Source organism: Mirounga angustirostris, unplaced genomic scaffold (assembly GCF_029215605.1).
Source record: "Mirounga angustirostris isolate CCGP_5_RB_7025 unplaced genomic scaffold, mMirAng1.0.hap1 SCAF_1, whole genome shotgun sequence".
NCBI classification, from domain to species: Eukaryota; Metazoa; Chordata; class Mammalia; order Carnivora; family Phocidae; genus Mirounga; species Mirounga angustirostris.
In genome coordinates this window covers 186,548,133-186,565,180 of record NW_026991709.1, presented here as the reverse complement: position 1 = coordinate 186,565,180, position 17,048 = coordinate 186,548,133, and the positions used below count along the sequence as shown (strand labels likewise).

General features: G+C 40.3%; 1 protein-coding gene across 5 annotated transcripts in view; it reads left to right on the top strand.

Annotated features, from left to right (window-relative positions):
* Positions 1–17,048, top strand: part of PTPRG (protein tyrosine phosphatase receptor type G) — a 708,308-nt gene that overhangs the window by 497,409 nt on the left and 193,851 nt on the right. For all 5 annotated transcript variants that reach the window (XR_010412329.1, XM_064594267.1, XM_064594259.1 and 2 more), the window contains exon 5: positions 1,503–1,598. Coding sequence is in view for 4 of the 5 variants with exons in the window: in XM_064594267.1 (XP_064450337.1) it covers positions 1,503–1,598 (96 nt within the window). In the remaining variant the exon portion in view is untranslated. The remainder of the gene's footprint in view (positions 1–1,502; positions 1,599–17,048) is intronic.

The window sequence follows — 17,048 nt, the reverse complement described above, 5'->3', positions numbered from 1 at the left end:
CTTTTCCTAGAAAGTATCCTGATTGGGCCACTTGTTACCCTTCAGAAAAGAAGTGTCGCCTTATTCTTAATGTCTCAAGTAACCTTTGACCTATACTTCAGCTAGTTTTTCTGACTTAGCTTTCCTCTCTGGGAAGTTATCATTTGGTGTCATAACTCCAAACTCCCTCTGGGGGTGTGATTGTTCAGTTTGTTGTGGAGAATAGCATCACGTCATTTGGAAAATAGGGACGACCTAATGAATGATAGAGGAAATCTGATTTTCTGTAAGGAGTAGGATCATTCCAGAAGATTCAGTGACATCACAGTCTTACTAGAAATTTTAAGGTGTCTGCCAAATGTTAACCTTAAAATATGATGGTGATAGTGATGATGATGATGATGATGATGATGATGGTGATTTGCTGAGCATAGATGAAGTGTAGGTCTGATGCTGCTACATGCTATACATTACAATGACTCATTTACTCTCCATGCCCACCCTACCAGAGGTAAATGCTTTATTCTATACATGAGGAAGCTGATACTTTGAAACAGGCTTGTTTGTCTGAGGTCTCACAGGCAAGTAAATGAAGAGGCTAGAATAGAAACCCAAATCTGTTATTTTTACTATATATGTATTCTTTCGAGAATACTCCATGGTCCATTTTTGTTCTCTGCATTGTACTAAATATCAAAGACTATTCAAGCATTGAGATCATATAATGATTTTAAATTGATTTGTCTGTATTCTGCTTTTTGAGTACGAAACTCTACCCAAATGTAAGAGAAGGTATTTCCGGTTGCAGTGAGAGCACCTGGATTTTATAGTTTTCCTCTGATGTTCAGTCTTAGCCAAGTTAACATGAACTTTGTAAAAGCACTATTTCTTCGTCTGTAAAGGAGGGTAGTCATTTCTGCCCTGTCTTCACAGGGGTTGTTAGATGAATTAAATGGAATAATGTAAGGTACAATTTTGCAAGGTGGAAAATGTGAAGTATTATTATTATTATTACCATTAAATTTCTGGTGGATTCATTGAAATACTCCATTTGGGCAATTGACCCCTTCAAATTCCACCAAAAGAGTGTTGCTTATAAAGATGTGCCTATTTAAGTATTTATAATTTAAGCATGTGAACTGAATCTCACAGGCTTAGGGGTTTTTTTGTGTTTGGTTTTTTTTTTTTACTTCAAGATGTTTTACTCCATTAAAATTTTGCTCCATAATAGGGAACTTTGACCATGACACGAATATCAGGCAATCAGAAGGTGTCAACATTATTTCTTTTGGGTAGCAGGAAGGCTCTCTGGTATGTGAGAAGTGTGATTGTGTGGTTTGTAGGGGTAAAATGATATGACATCTGGGGTTTGCTCTTCACCTCAGCAAAGGAAAAATATGGATAGATGAATATATTTGGCCAAGTCTTAGGAAGTGAGGAATCTGGGTCCCTTGTACTGTTCTGTCTACTTGTGTGTAGGCTTGAAATTTTCCCTAATACATATTTTAATTGTTCTTTTACAGATGCAGATTTTCTTTTATAATCCAGATGACTTTGACAGCTTTCAAACCGCAATTTCTGAAAACAGAATAATCGGAGCCATGGCCATATTTTTTCAAGTAAGTTAACGGTGGCTCAAGTACTTCAACCAGAGAGTTCTCTGAGTATTTTTTTTTAATTCGCTGAATTGTTCTATGTTTAATGAATGCATCTGTTTTCTAGTTCACACCTGTCTAAATGAAAGATACTTCATATTGTCTGATGTGTGATTTAAAATGTAAATAAGTATGTTTAGAAACATAATGAAAATTTTTGCATGAATTATTCTGATTTTATTGCTACTTGACTGGTGCACAGATTGAAGAACACATTTATCATCTAAGTTACTTCACTGCTGAAGCGTTTTGAACAGGTTCCTTCAGCATATTAAAAGGCTGATGCAAAAAAAAAGGTGATTTTCTTTGGAGCAACTTTAAAATTTGGCATTACTTATAAGTAGATTAATAAATAGCATCAGTCACTTCCCTTTTCTTTCCCTCCGAGAAATCCCCATGGTAACTAAAGTTTTCACTGAGACCATTTCCAAGTTAGTACATTTATGAACTCTCATCCTTTCTTTCTCTTCTTTATTGTGCTTGTAGTGAGTGTTTCTTCTGGTTTGTGTGTTGGTTCTACAACTAGAAGCCAAACCTTGTATCCTCCCATGGGATAATTCTGTCCAGGCTTTTTAATAAGTCACATCAAATTAAAGTAGTGTCAACCATCAAGTGTCTTGAAATAGTAACTGAGAGGAGACCTGGTGCTTTTTGGGCAGAAAGTAACCTGAGTAGTAGGTATGTGACTTGTCTTTCAGTCTTAAAATTTGCCTGAAGACTACATAGTAGTGTTTCTTTCATCAGTGAGGCATTGTTGGACAATGATGTCTTTCTGACCACTCAAAGGAATATTTAGGACAACAGAACCTTTTCCACCATGAGTCTTTGACCCCTGCCTTTTGGGGCAAGCTTTTTTGTCTTTGAGATGGAGCCATTCTTGTTTGCAGTATGTTAATTTCACTACGCTTTTTAGCATATGACACATGATGGACAATTCTATGCACTGCCCTCTCTCCCTCTTAACTACCCCCCCCCTTCCTTTAATGGGTAAAGGTTCAAATGGAAGATTATATATGAAAAATTGAAAAACCCAATATTCTGCCCGAATCTCAGAAATGGTAAGAGTGGTGGTCATTAGGATTGGTTATGGCACCGGTTTTCAAACTGTGGGTTCTGACCTCCTAGTGGGCCATGAAGTAATTTCAGTAAATCCTGCCAGCACTTTTAAAATAATGATGGAATAGAAAAAAATGATCAGAAAATATCAGAGTGTATTACTCATAGTAAGGGTAAATATTTTTGCAGAACTTTTTTTTTTTAAACTTTTTTTAGTTGCTTTTATAGAGAGAGGCATAGTAGGTATGTATTTGGTCATGTTATAAAACATATTTCTTACCATAGCTCATAGTCTGATATCTTGTAAGTTTTCTGTGTATGTATTTGGTTGATCTCCCCTTTGTTCTTCCACACATCTCTTTTCCCTGATTACTTTCATAAATCAGTTGGGCATAGTGTTTTAAAAACTCATTCACTAGCATCAAAACTATTTGCTTTTGAGTCCCATCTCTTCCACTTAATAGCTGCATAATGGTGAAGGAGTTATTTAAACTTTCCAACCTCAGTATTCCTACCTGTGAAATGGGGATGGCAACTTCTATCTACACCATCAAGATTGTAAGATTGTAAGTAGTCATTAAATGAAGCCCCTAACGTGGGTTCTGGCACATAGTAGACATTCGTTCAATGCCAAATAAAGTATGTATCCATGTCCATATCCATACAATTGTTTTCCTATGCCATGGAGACCTATGGTATATGTGTCTTCTTTGCATCAACAGAAGTCTGTTTTGGGCAGGTTCCTTGGGTTCTGTCTGTACCTCTTCTGCATCTAAACCATGATCAGTTTGCCTTATACAATGCTGAGGTCACTTGAGCCATGTTTAAACAGTACCCACTTCCATGGTTAATCCCTTCTTTTCTGTGATTGTCCTCTTGGTGTGCTGCTTTTCTTGTAGCTGTTCCTCTACTCCTGTAGCTGCACCATCAATCTACCCTGTCCTCCTTCTGTCCTGCCCACCCATGCCTGGCCTGACCAGGTCCTACTGTGTAGATCACCTTTCTTAGAGGAAAACAAATTTTAAAGTGTTTCTTTGAGTCCTGGAAGAACTAGTTCACAGTATGTGCTACACAGAAGGTTTCTGTGTTTCCAGCTCCTATAAACTCTTGTGAAATGTAGGACCAATTAGAGTCTTAGGTAGGCAAATCCCGTTGGTTTACAAACCAGCAAAACACCTCAGTGTGAAATGTAGGTTTTAAATTTTTAAAGTATTTCTAGGACATGATGACTAGTTCACACACAAAGATATATTTCATCTGATAAGTCCTTCTAAAAATTTTGGCTTGCTGCCCTGTATACACAACATGGAAGATGGGTAACGTAAAATAGAACCGATTTTCTTTTTAGATGCCAGCTGTGTTGAGCTGCTTCTTTTGTTTTCCTTATAAGTCCACATATGCATTTATACATCTTTGTTCACACTATGTTGAGCAATGGAGAGGAAAACAGTATTACTGTTATTTTAATGTGGCAGTCTAGTTACATTCCATACTTTGTATTTTGCGCCTTCCTGTAAGAATGTTAAATTTCTTCCCCCGAGTAGTCAGATAAATCTTCATATATATTTTCAAATTCAAACCTGGTATCTTGCATTTTGGTATTGAAGAAGTATTTATCATCTATTCAGCACTGGTTCAGTGCTAGGAAGGGCACTAGTAGCTACATTAAATATAATAAATGCAATCAGCTCCTGCCCACTAGGACCTCACTGTTCGAGTTGCACGTGATAATGGCTAGCAAGAGGTGGGTGGAGAAACCCTTACATTTGTAAAGAGGCTGTGTGCTGACTTGGTGCTTATAAACCCACATATTAATTATCCAGAGTGACATGATGTGAATGACAAGAGCATGTCTAGGCAAGGCTGAGTTCCATGTAGATGTTGTCATCTTGATGTTAACTTACTCCGTACCCTAGTTCATACACATCTTTGGATCAGCAGACCCAAATATTTATTTGGGTCACTGAGGATGGTAACCCTTTGAGGATGTTAACGGGGCTCCATTGGGTCTGACATGCCAACAAACGAATGTTTCTCCATTTATGACTGTGGTTGTGAAAAGGCAACAGGGCTTTACAAATCTTAAAGTAGTAGTGCATTCAGAGGCTTCAAAGGAGTGTTTCAGTGCCAAGTTATAGAAGAAGAGCATGTCTAGGTGTTTGTGTTTGTGATCTCCTAGAAGATCTAGGAGATCGGTGAGGGGGAAGGTTGATTTTAAAGGATTTTTAAAACTGATTAAAGTAAGAATTGGCAAAGGATGGAGATACCTGTTGTTAAACCACTAAAGAGAATAAGTGCTTGTATAGCTAATTTATGTAAGTACAGAAATTAAGATAATTGTTTTCTGTTTGTTAAAGTAGAATCTCTACTATTCTTTGCCGTTAGCCTGATTTGAATTCCTGTCAAAATGTAAAATACCAAATGCCATTAAAATACTCTTTAAAAATATTCTATTATTCTGATAATACTCTACCTAGCTTATCTGTTTAAAGAAAGAAATATGAAAAACTTATGTTGACAGGAGAGCTGAAATGATAGGGGAATGATTAAGTAATTTGTGGAAGGATGCTTTGCTTTGAAAACAACACACAAAAGGATTTGATTGGCTCTGGCTTAAGTTTATTGAGTAGAGAATACCAGGTACTCAGAATGAATGACCTTACCTTAAGCAGGCCTGTATGTTTTTAGACCAAGAAATCTTCCATCATCACCATCTGAATTGGTTTTTCTTTCTTCCACTGTTTCTTCACTGTTCCTTGTTGAATGCTTCCCTCTATTTCCCCGTCAGAATCCACGTGACTTCTCTCCAAGCAAACATCCACTGGCTTTCCATGTAATGCTCCTACAAAGTTGGTATCCCCAAGCTTTTTGCAGTTGTGATTACTGTGGGTTTACGGGTATGATGATTGGGTTTTTTCAAGAAGCACATTATTATTGTTGAGTGTATCATGGGGGGGGGCATCTCCTTTGTTTTAGTACTTAGTGGTCATTGTTGGAATGCCTAAAATATTATTTATATTTCCTGATTCCCTTGAACTATGGGATTATAAATGCATGATTTCTTAAGAGCAGCTACATTTAGAAACTTTTCTCATGTGATGTTCTCACCAGCCTCCTTGGTAGACCTTTCTGGGTAGAGTCTCTTCTTAATCTTTGCATCAGATGCAAAGATATAAAATTTTTATTATGTCTGCATCTGGTGGCCTAGTCAATGGCATATGTCTTGTACATTTAAGAAATAAATAAATTGCATCCTGATTTATTTATAGATTGTCTTAAAGTGTTGTGTTTTTTGGTTTTTGGTTTTTTTGACAACTGATCTTCAATGAGGTTTCTTCATTTAATGTTTCAGTTTCACTCCTCCTGGCAACGTTGAGCCCCCTTGTCCCAATATTTTTTTTTCTATTTCTGTGTAAATTTCTGCCCGGAATATGACCACGGTCGTTTGGTTTTCTCTAACGCCTCCAGTTAGGTGGTTGCCCCCTTTTCATTTCTGCCTTCACTTCAGAGTCAAAAGCAAACTTCAAAACTCAAATGTTTCACAAGTTGCTAACCCATTCTTTATATCATGTCGGTGGTACAGACTGCTTAATTATTTTTCTCCATCTGGAGAGGCTTAGTAATTAAATGAAATGGCAGCACCTGGGATTATTTATAGACCTTGAGAAGGCAGGAGGAGTTCTTGATGACTCATCTATCTAGGGCTGGCAAGGAAGGCTTTTTCTCCACTTCCCTGCATTTCGCCCTCCCTCCCCCCGTCACAGGTAGATGGGATTCGTCCTTCCTTTAACCTGCTGTTCTCTGAGCATTCCGTCATGCATTAAAGCTGTTACTTTACTTGCTTGCTTCTGCCTTTGTACTGTGAGATCATTGAGGACTGGGAGTCTTCACTTGGTCATCACTGCATCTCTTGCAAGTGACTAACACTGTGGCTTGGTTGTGCCAATACTTAACTAAATTCAGTGGAGACATACTTAGGCTCTGTTGTCTTGAATGGAGAGGAGCAACCTGATAGCCTATCAGCTAAGGAGTATCAGAAACAGGGCCTAGGAGGTGAGGGACCTGAGAATACTACAATGGAAACTCTTTGAGGCTAAGGTCCGTGTCTTGTTCCCCTTCTGTTTGTACCTGACCATCCACCTTTCCTTTGCCCTCCTATCAGTGTCTTGATTCAGTTACTGTTCAGGAAATATATACTGAGTAGGGCTAAGTTATAGGAAACCTCTCAGGGTCCTACCACAAAGTGAATCATCTGGGTTGTGAAAGAGCATGTCTAGGTGTTTGTGTAAGCTTTACCTAAGAGGGGCTGTGGTCATATAGAAGTTTAAGACCATCTCTTGAGATGGTCAAGGACATGAACGTGAAGGCTACAAGTCTTCTGATTCACTGAGGATGGTAACCTCTGAGGATGTTAACGGGGCTCCATTGCATCTGACATGCCAACAAACGAATGTTTCTCCATTTATGACTGTGGTTGTGAAAAGGCAACAGGGCTTTACAAATCTCTGCATTCAGAGGCTTCAAAGGAGTGTTTCAGGGCCAACAATATGGGGATATATCTGTATCAGAGAAATGTTTTTTATAAAGTTTCCTACTAGGGTGCCTGGGTGGCTCAGTCAGTTGAGCGTCCTACTCTTGATTTCGGCTCAGGTCATGATCTCAGGGTCGTGAGATCGAGCCCCGTGTCGGGCTCCATGTTCCACAGGGAGTCTGCTTGAGATTCTCTCTCCCCCTCTGCCCCTCCCCCTGCTGGCACGGGTGCTCTCGCGTGCGCACGCTCTCTCTCTCTCTCTCTCTCAAATAAATAAATAAATAAATCTTTTAAAAAATAATAAAAAATAAAGTTTCCTACCAAAATGCTTTTATCTCAGTAGATGGTGGATGGAGAGGCTTTTGTGGATTATTTTGCTATATTTCTTTCTGGCTTGCCTGTGGTGGTTTTTTGTTGTTGTTGTTTTTTTTTTTTTTTTTTAGGATTTCATAATGTGCAATTTACTTTTTTTAAATTTTTAAAATTTTTTTTATTATTATGTTATATTAATCACCATACATTACATCATTAGTTTTTGATGTAGTGTTCCATGATTCATTGTTTGTGCATAACACCCAGTGCTCCATGCAGAACGTGCCCTCTTTAATACCCATCACCAGGCTAACCCATCCCCCCACCCCCCTCCCCTCTAGAACCCTCAGTTTGTTTCTCAGAGTCCATCATCTCTCATGGTTCGTCTCCCCCTCCAATTTCGCCCCCTTTATTCTTACCCTCCTGCTATCTTCTTCTTCTTTTTTTTTTTAACATATAATGTATTATTTGTTTCAGAGGTACAGGTCTGTGATTCAACAGTCTTACACAATTCACAGCGCTCACCATAGCACATACCCTCCCCAGTGTCTATCACCCAGCCACCCCATCCCTCCCACCCCACCCCCCACTCCAGCGACCCTCAGTTTGTTTCCTGAGATTAAGAATTCCTTGTATCAGTGAGATCATATGATGACCTTTCTCTGATTGACTTATTTCGCTCAGCATAACACCCTCCAGTTCCATCCACGTCATAGCAAATGGCAAGATTTCATTCCTTTTGATGGCTGCATAATATTCCATTGTATATATATATACTACATCTTCTTTATCCATTCATCTGTCAATGGACATCTTGGCTCTTTCTATAGTTTGGCTATTGTGGACATTGCTGCTATAAACATCGGGGTGCATGTACCCCTTCGGATCTCTACATTTGTATCTTTGGGGTAAATACCCAGTAGTGCAATTGCTGGATCGTATGGTAGCTCTGTTTTCAACTTTTTGAGGAACCTCCATACTGTTTTCCAGAGTGGCTGCACCAGCTTGCATTCCCTGTGGTTGTTTCTTATTTACATCCTTCTGGGGTCTCTTTGTGATAGTTGATGGGTTAGTTTCTTTGTGTCTCAGGGCACCTCTATGTATGTTTCTTTGCTTTTTCTTGCTCTTGCTGTTCTTTACATGTCTGTGTTTTTCTTCCTCTGTCCCCCTTTTTCTCCTTCAGATTCTCTAACAGAACAAATTGTAATATTTTCTCATTTATTTATTCATGCACTCATTTGCTAACTCATTTGTTCATTCTGCAGTATTTATTAAGCACCTTCTCTGTGCCTTTCTCCATGAAAAGTGTCAGTGTATCCTCAGAATACTGGCCTGCCCACAAAGTAATTGGGGAACTGGAGGTTTTGAAGAGATTTGGCCTCTGAATCCTTTCTTCAGTGGTAGCATCATTTTATTATTGGAATACGAAAGGTGGATCAGGTAAGGGAGATGAAATATCAAGGAAAAAATACAACAATTATATCTTTTGTACATTTTCCAAATGGTAAATATTTCATTTTAATGTATGAAGTTCCTATTTGTGAATTTTAGAACTGGGCTCTCCTATCTGCATTTTTTTTTTCTTTCCTCCATCTTTCTACAAAGCAAAACACCACTGTGGAAGTATAACTCATCCCTTTTATGCAGGGTGACCTATATCGATCTTTTTATTTTTTTGACCATCCCCTAGGAGTCTTTTCCTTTTTTAAATGAAGAATACATTTGCTAACATTCCTATAGTTAGCTCTAAATTTTTTTTTTTTACTTTTGACCATTCCTATTGGGAATGTGAAACAAGGGCCCCTACTGCATGGGAAAAAAGAAAAGGAAGGACAGATGGAAGGAAGGAAGGAAGGAAGACAGGCAGAGAGAAAGGAGGAGGAAGAAGAGGAAGAGAGGGAGGGAGGAAAGGAACTAAAAGAGAAAAGGAATTACTAATTATACCCATCTACCAACACCCACCCCAAAAGCCAGTAACTATTTTATCATGGGAGAACTTGTGAGTTTGAGTCAGTGAGTGGTGGTGAGTTGTAAAACTTCCTTTTTAGACTGCTCTTCAGGCCAGTAGCAAATACTGATATGATTCTTAATTTCTTCCTTGCCGGTTGCTGTTGTTTGAATATCATCCTTCTCATTTTTTCCACATCCTTGGTTTTATCCAGTTACAAGTTCACTTCTTTCACTACATTACCTAGAAGTGTAATTTCAGAATGTTTTGGGTTGATTAGGAAGACTTTTTTTATACATACACAAAAATTAAAATACATATGTTCCAATTAAACTGTTTTAACAGCTAATTGATTTCATAGGATTTACCATTAAGTGAAGGCTGGAGTCATTTTTAATGTTCAGATGCAAGTTTGGAGTAGATTTGTGGATGTACAACATTAAATTTATAGCCTATCAGGTGTTTTCAGTCCATCTCTTGTCTGCAAATGGCCTGTAATTCAAATTTCCTCTTAGCGGACATTACGGAGGACAATTTAATAATTGGCAAAGCATCACATAATTAAGAGACTTTGAAAAAGACCGTGTGAAAATTTTCTTTAATTAAATCATTGCACTTCAAGGATGGTTACCAAGTACTTTGCCCTTCTGTATATCACTAAGTGAAAATAGTTTAGAATCTGTCATTTAGTTTAGAATTTAGTTCTTTGGGCCATTTGTTCTAATAGAAGTCATAGAATCTGATTGTCATAGGAACATATTAGGAACTCTGTAGCAGTCCACCAAACAGGACAATTCAGAGACCTAGCTCTGAGGGATTTTAAGATTGACCATGATCCTCTAGCTCTTTGGCATCTACCAAGACAAGAGAATCCTAGTTCCGTGACTCCTGATCCAGTTCTCATTTTTCCTAGCCTTGCTCTTCCCGGAAGTGTGATCTAGTAGATGCTTTGGCTGACTGCACCTTTTGGGAGATACAGACAAAGTACTTTGCATCCCAAGTAGAGAAGGAAGTGGCAATTCATTTTCTTCCTCCTCCCCTCCCCCAGATCTAGTTGAAAAGATGCTTTTAAAAAGAATACGGGGGTGCCTGGGTGGCTCAGTCAGGTAAGTGCCGGACTCTTGATTTTGGCTCAGGTCGTGATCCCGGGGTCATGAGATTGAGCCCCATTGCTGAGGCTCTGCATTCAGCAAGGAGTCTCCTTGAGATTCTCTCTCTCCCTCTCCCTCTGCCCCTCCAACTGCTTCCTGCATGTGCATACACGCACTGTCTCTCTGTAAAATAATTAATCTTTAAAATAAATAAATAGAATACAAATACTGCTAATAAAAGTTAATATCTTATGTGGACTTAATTCATGTAAAATGCCAAAATAAAGTGCCTATATTCAGTATTACGTTATTTAACCTTTACTGGGACCCCTCAAGGTATTATTATGCCCATTTTACAGATGCAGAAGCTTGAGGCATGGAGCTTCTTTTCAGTGTCAATTTCACAAGACTACACAGGCCAATAGAAGTTAGAGCCAGTATTTCAACAGCAACAGCCCATCTCCAGGGTCTGTGCTCTTAGTGGAATACCGAATCAGATAAGTTTGTGTTCTCTTCAAAACGGTAGAGAAAGAAGAAGATATCACTGGTTCCAGTTATTATCACATGTATAGAAGTGCTTCAGGGCCTCTCTTAATTTTGCTGGTACCTGAAGAGCTATTATCTTGTGACTTAAAACTGTGTTCTTATTCTTTCTGCCCGTAATGAAAACCTTTGGTCCTGTTCTATATTCTCTTGCCTGTAAAATTACTTTGTACATTTGATGACAGCTTTTTTTTTTTTCTTCCTCCTTTTTATAAAAAGGTATAGAGTATTGAATGAATGGTGTAGTTAGATAAGGATAATGTGAGTGGATGGGGTAAAGATTTCAACAGTCACTTATTAACTTTTTTAATGACAATGGTTCTTATGGGGGAGGGGAGGGAGGGGACAGGGGATTTTGCCTTGTGGCTATGTCTGGAGACACTTGATTGTCATACTGGGGTGGCAGTGCCCTGGCATCTAATGGATAGAGACAAGGAACACTTGCCCAATGTCCTACAATACACAGGATAGCCTCTCCCAGCAAAAAAGTATCCAGCCCAAAATGTCAGTGCTGAGATTGAGAAATCTTGCTTCATCATTATCAAGTAAGTATTTGAGGACACTTCAACGTTGTAATCTCAGTCGATGAGGGAGCTGTTTGCATTCTTGCTCATTTGATAGCCATAGGAATAACTGAAAATTTCATGCCTGAGAAGTCCCCAATCGCTGGCCAACCAAGGTATGAAGATTTACATGCCAAAATATTTAAATCGGCCCCGTTTTAAATCAGCCCAGGTATTCCAGGTTCATCTATGCCCCTTTAAATTAAAGAGCCCACATGGGTATTTATTCCCAGATACTACAATGGTTTGTGAAAGGAGCACCAATTTGATAAAACATTTCCTCAGCCATAGAAAAATAAAGGTAAGAGCATGTGCAAATGCCTTTGAACTTGAAATCAGTGGGAGCTGGTTTGAAAACCTCAAAGATCAGTGAAACTCCCTTGTGGGGGTGATAGGAGAATCTGCCTCTGCAAATCACAGCGCTACCTTGGTCCCACGGCTTCGCAGAATTTCCCGGGGCAGGATTCTAAAACTATTAATGCTGGTTTTATTTTAGAGATTTGTTACTGTCTCTGAAAATCCTGTTACTGTCTGTGCATCTAGGCATTATCCCAGAGGAATGGTTAACCATCTTTAACTGTGTGAATCCTGATGCTACTCACCTGGGGTGCTGTAACACAGGATTGCCTATAGGAGAAGCGCTTACAATTTTCTTTTATATTTAGGGGTTACATTGAAACTACTGTTTGTTTTCTCTGTCTGTAGCGTCTTGATATATATATGGTATGTCTGTACCCATCTGAAGCCCAGATCCCACTTCTGGAGGGTGCCTCTGATGCATACTTTCAAAGCACATGTCATGTACCATTTGGGTGGCGTTTCAAAACAGACCAGTTTGCATAGATCCTTCCTATTTAGTGGAAATCCGTTCAACCATTTTTACAGGATGTGATAACAAACCAGTAAGAAACTGAGTTTCACCTATCTATGTGAGACTTTGTATGAGTTTCCAGTAACCCCCTTTCCTCTGCACCTTGATCTTGGTAAGACTGTTTGGCCAACTGTGGTGTTTTTCAGGAATGCAACTTCTTTGGTTTGTGAGGGATTAGGAGACAGAGACAATGGGGAGAACTTCCAAAACAGAAATATTTTATCCTTCCTGCCTTTTAACTTGCAACAAGTGTCCAAATGGGATAGAGTAAAAGGCACAGTAATTGGGGCTCACCTCATTTCTTTAAGACTGCCCACGTGTCTTTTGAGAAAATTATTAGTGTTTGGATCCTCCCCGTTTTGGGCTTTCTTTGTGAGATCTGGGAAACATACCTGCACATAGACTCATCTGGACACATTTGTAAAACAGATTCTGTTTCTTAGCCTTTTGTGTTTTCTGAATATGTATGAAATTACGTGATTTTGATGTGCATGCAAATTCCTAGGTAGCTGTATACAAAATAATATGATAGCACTAATTTAGAGCTTGCTTACCTGGAATTTGGGTTTGTCCAAAGTTGAGGTAAGCCAAGATTGTTGCTGAAGAAAGCATTAATTAAGCACATCAGTCCTATAGACAACACTGAATGAGAAGAATTGCTTAACCTGTGTATATCAATTGAGTACTATCAACCGATTTTATGTAGTATTCATTTGATCTCAGTCCTTTGGTTCTAATAGATAATTTTTATATATCAAATAAATGGGTTTGGTCAGGAATACTCTTAAAATCACACTACCAGGCGTAGTGTGCACCACAGGTATGAAATAAAATCATATATTTCTGAAACAATACCCAGTTCTGACTCTTTGAAAATTCAGTTCCTAGAACTTCTAGATTCTATTACTAAGGTCTTACTCAACTTTCTGCAATGTTTTCCCTGGTAGCTTGGCATCCTTGAGCACCATTCTAATGAGGTTTCAGTGAATTATTTCTATTTTTGGTCAGTCTCCAAAGGTGGCTGCCAGGCACTGGTTCTATTTTTTTAAAAAAAAAAAAAAACAACCAAGTACAGGGTTTAGCGCCAGATGTCTCAGAAATGCAAGCAGCTAACTAACACAAAGCCAATTCCTAAATCTTTCAGGAAAGGAAATGAATATTTAGGGCCACTTCTGAACTTGGTAGGCTGACTAGCCCTCCCCTTTTTTTAATGGCAAGCAGCCTAAAGCTTTGGTTCTTCTCTATTTTACGTTGTATAGATGTCCTCGTCCCGCTAAAACAGTTCCGACAGGTAAAGTCACAAGTCTTCCAGAAAGAGATTTCCAGTTTCTGATTGTCTTTGGATATAAACAATAATTTTTTAAAATAGGTGATAGTTACGGACTCTGGTCCTGTGTCAGGCCCTCTGCCAGTCCTGTCAAGCATTCTACATACATTATCCCGCTCAGTTCTCATAACAGCTCTCTGAGAAGGAGATTCCGGTTCCAGAACCTTCCCCAGATGCTTCGATTCCCTTCGACGATGAAATCAGTTTAGGAAAACCGCTGCAAAGGGTTGGGGTTTTGGAGTGAAAGGCTCTATGCTACAGTTCCAACTTGCCGCTCACTGCCATGTTTCCCTCGACAAATCCGTTTATTCCCTCACTGCTTCAATTCCATTTGTCCCATCAGATGGAAATATAGATAGCGATGGGCTCGTTGTGAACTTCAGATGAGATCGTATGTATGAAAACACCATGGCACAGACTCTGAAGCACTCCATACAATGTGTTAAAATAGTAACGATGATGGTGGCACTTAGTAACAACTAGGGCTGACCTGCTAAAATAAAAGGGAATACTTTGAACCATTCGTCTTGCATATCCCAAAGCCTGGCCCAGAACTGGTAACATTCAAATAAATAAACATACTGCTTGGGGTGCATCAGATGTGTGCCTCCCGCCAGTGTACTTGGGTGGAGGGAGCTTCAGTTCTCGGATGGCCTTGTCTGGGAGACAAGACTCTGAATTCTCAGCGGTTGTTGTTGGTGCTGTCACTCACTAATTCAGGAGGAGGTAACCAAATTCAGATTCCCTCAAGGAGCATCGACACGCTCTCTTACTACTTTCAAGAGGAGCTAAAGTAATTAATTGTAACACCTTGGCTGGTAAAATAAATAGTTATTTAACTGGAGCCTCCAGGCATCTGAGAGCCAGACAAGCAACATATGATACGGGCCCGGATGCCTGCAGATGGTGGGGAGGCCATGTGGAGGTAAAAGGGCATCCTCAGATTTTCCACTGGCCCCCAGTGACTGCTTAATTCCTGGGAGTGAGTTTCTCTCCACTGGCAAAGGTGTAAACCACACAGCCTTTATGTGGCCTTATTTGTGCTGGAAATGTCTCCTCGTTAGGAGATCCCTTACTAGTGCCTGCTTGGTTAGGGGCACTGCCAGCCATAATGATGTGATCGTTACAGGTTTTTAAATACTATGGCATGTGAATTATTGCCCGTTGTGGCAATTCATTTCACTCGTCCTTGTGTTTGATGTGCACTGAAGATCAGGGTTGTGAGTAGGAAGTGTGTTCCCTTCTGCGTTTTGGCAAGTGTCGCTGTGTCCCCCCTCATCGAGCGCTTCCCCAGCACTTGTGAATCAATGCGGGTTGGTACAGATTTCCACTTTGGAGGGAATGTGGGGGAGAGAAAGAGTACATTTTTTTGATGTTTCCATCTTTGTCCTCCTGCTCCTTCTGTGACAAATAATATTGGGGAGGAGAGTTTTATGTTTCTGTTGGCCGGTCTATACCTGTTATCTTTTTTGATGCCTCAGGTTTGTGCAGTAGGAACATCTATGCCTACCTGACAAATGAGGAAACCAAGGAACAGCCATGTTTGATGATTGGCCCAAAGTCACAGGACTAGAAAATGGTGGGATTTGAACCTATGGCTTCCGTACTCTGGAGGCTCTTCCTCTCTTCTCAACCTCAATATTTTGCTGCTTCCTACCATCCTGTAAACTCCATAGCCCCCCTCTGCTCCCCAGTAGTGTAGACCTGGGGTGGACGCCCTGTGGCCGTTCTCAGGACCTGACCCAATTAGGACTCTAAGGGAAAGTCTTCACTGGGGAAACCTGTATTTTTGAACTACTTCTCCTGCCAGCGCCTCTTGTAAAATTTGGATGATGCTAAGGTGGTGAGAGCTTTGCATTTTCTACTAGCCTGCCTCCAAAGCACATGCTTTTAATTAGCTACCCATGGAACCTAGCTTCAAGCCCAGCAAAACTGGATTTTTATGGTGGGGGCCATGCAGCTCCCTCAGTCCCATTGCTTCCGTAAAAGATTTTGGATCTGGGACGTTCCAAGCTCTGGTGGCCCTTGCTAGACGTCTCAGTGCCAGAACCAGCCCCCCCCCCCATGACCCCGTGTCTCTGGTGAGGGCATCTGGGGTCGATGCTGAGCCTCACCAACCTACGGGGCCCAGAGGCAAATGTGTTTGCCTTGTGAGCCTCAGGAGGCTTCGGGGGGTTCTCCGTTGGCTGATGAGCCTCTCGGCTGCTGCTGAAACTCTTCAGAAGCCCAGAAGCAGTTCTTCTCACGTCTTAGCTGTGTTCTGCCAACACTAGGCATTTTTTGATGTTTCCAGATCAGGAAGGCTGTGACCTGCTGCAGGAGCACTTCTGTCCACAAGCTGCCTTTGCCCATCCGGTTGATAATCTACCTTCTATGCCTTTATCTGCTCACGCCCCAGAGTAATAATCTTCTCCCCTCTGGCTTTATAAATGATGAAATGTGGCAGTGTTTTTCTGTCAGGCAAATGTGTAAAATCGGCCCAGACACCCAGCAAAGTACTGTGCCTTCAATTACATCCTTGTTGTAAAAGCTGCATTGAAAAATTCTTGAGCCATAAAGCAAAGTGAGAGCAGTATCTACCATTGCAAGTTGTGAAGCAGAGATGGTCTTGGTGTCAGGGGGGCCTCTGTTAGGCAGTGATGCTATCAGTCACACATACCCTGTGTGGCCTTCAGTGAGCCAGAGAAGGATGTCTAAAAAGATTTTTACGATTTGGTTTGGGTGCTGCCTAACTAAGGGCTTCCAAGACTCTTCTGCATACAAATGACAATAGTGGACTCTACACCACGAGTCCAGCAGATCATGGACCGTTCTGCATCCTCCACGAAAGAACCCTGTTAGTATCTAGGTCTTTCCAGCTTCTGTGTATAGAATTACCTGTCTCCTTTCAGTTTTCATTGACCAAATATTTCTTGTAGCCAAGTGTATGCCAGTCTCTCTGATAGGCACCGGGGCTACCCTGGTAGACACATAACCGTGTGGTCTTTGTCCTTTGCCGAAATACAGTCTGTTAGAGGAATAGATACTCATCAGAGGAATGTGCCAGTGGATGCATAATTCCGTTTGTGTTAAGTCCAGCGAAGGAAAGAGATAGTCAGAGCTTTAAGAGCACATGATGGGGGATCAAGAAGTTCTCAGGTCCAAGGGAATAGCATGCGTGATGACTCCAGTG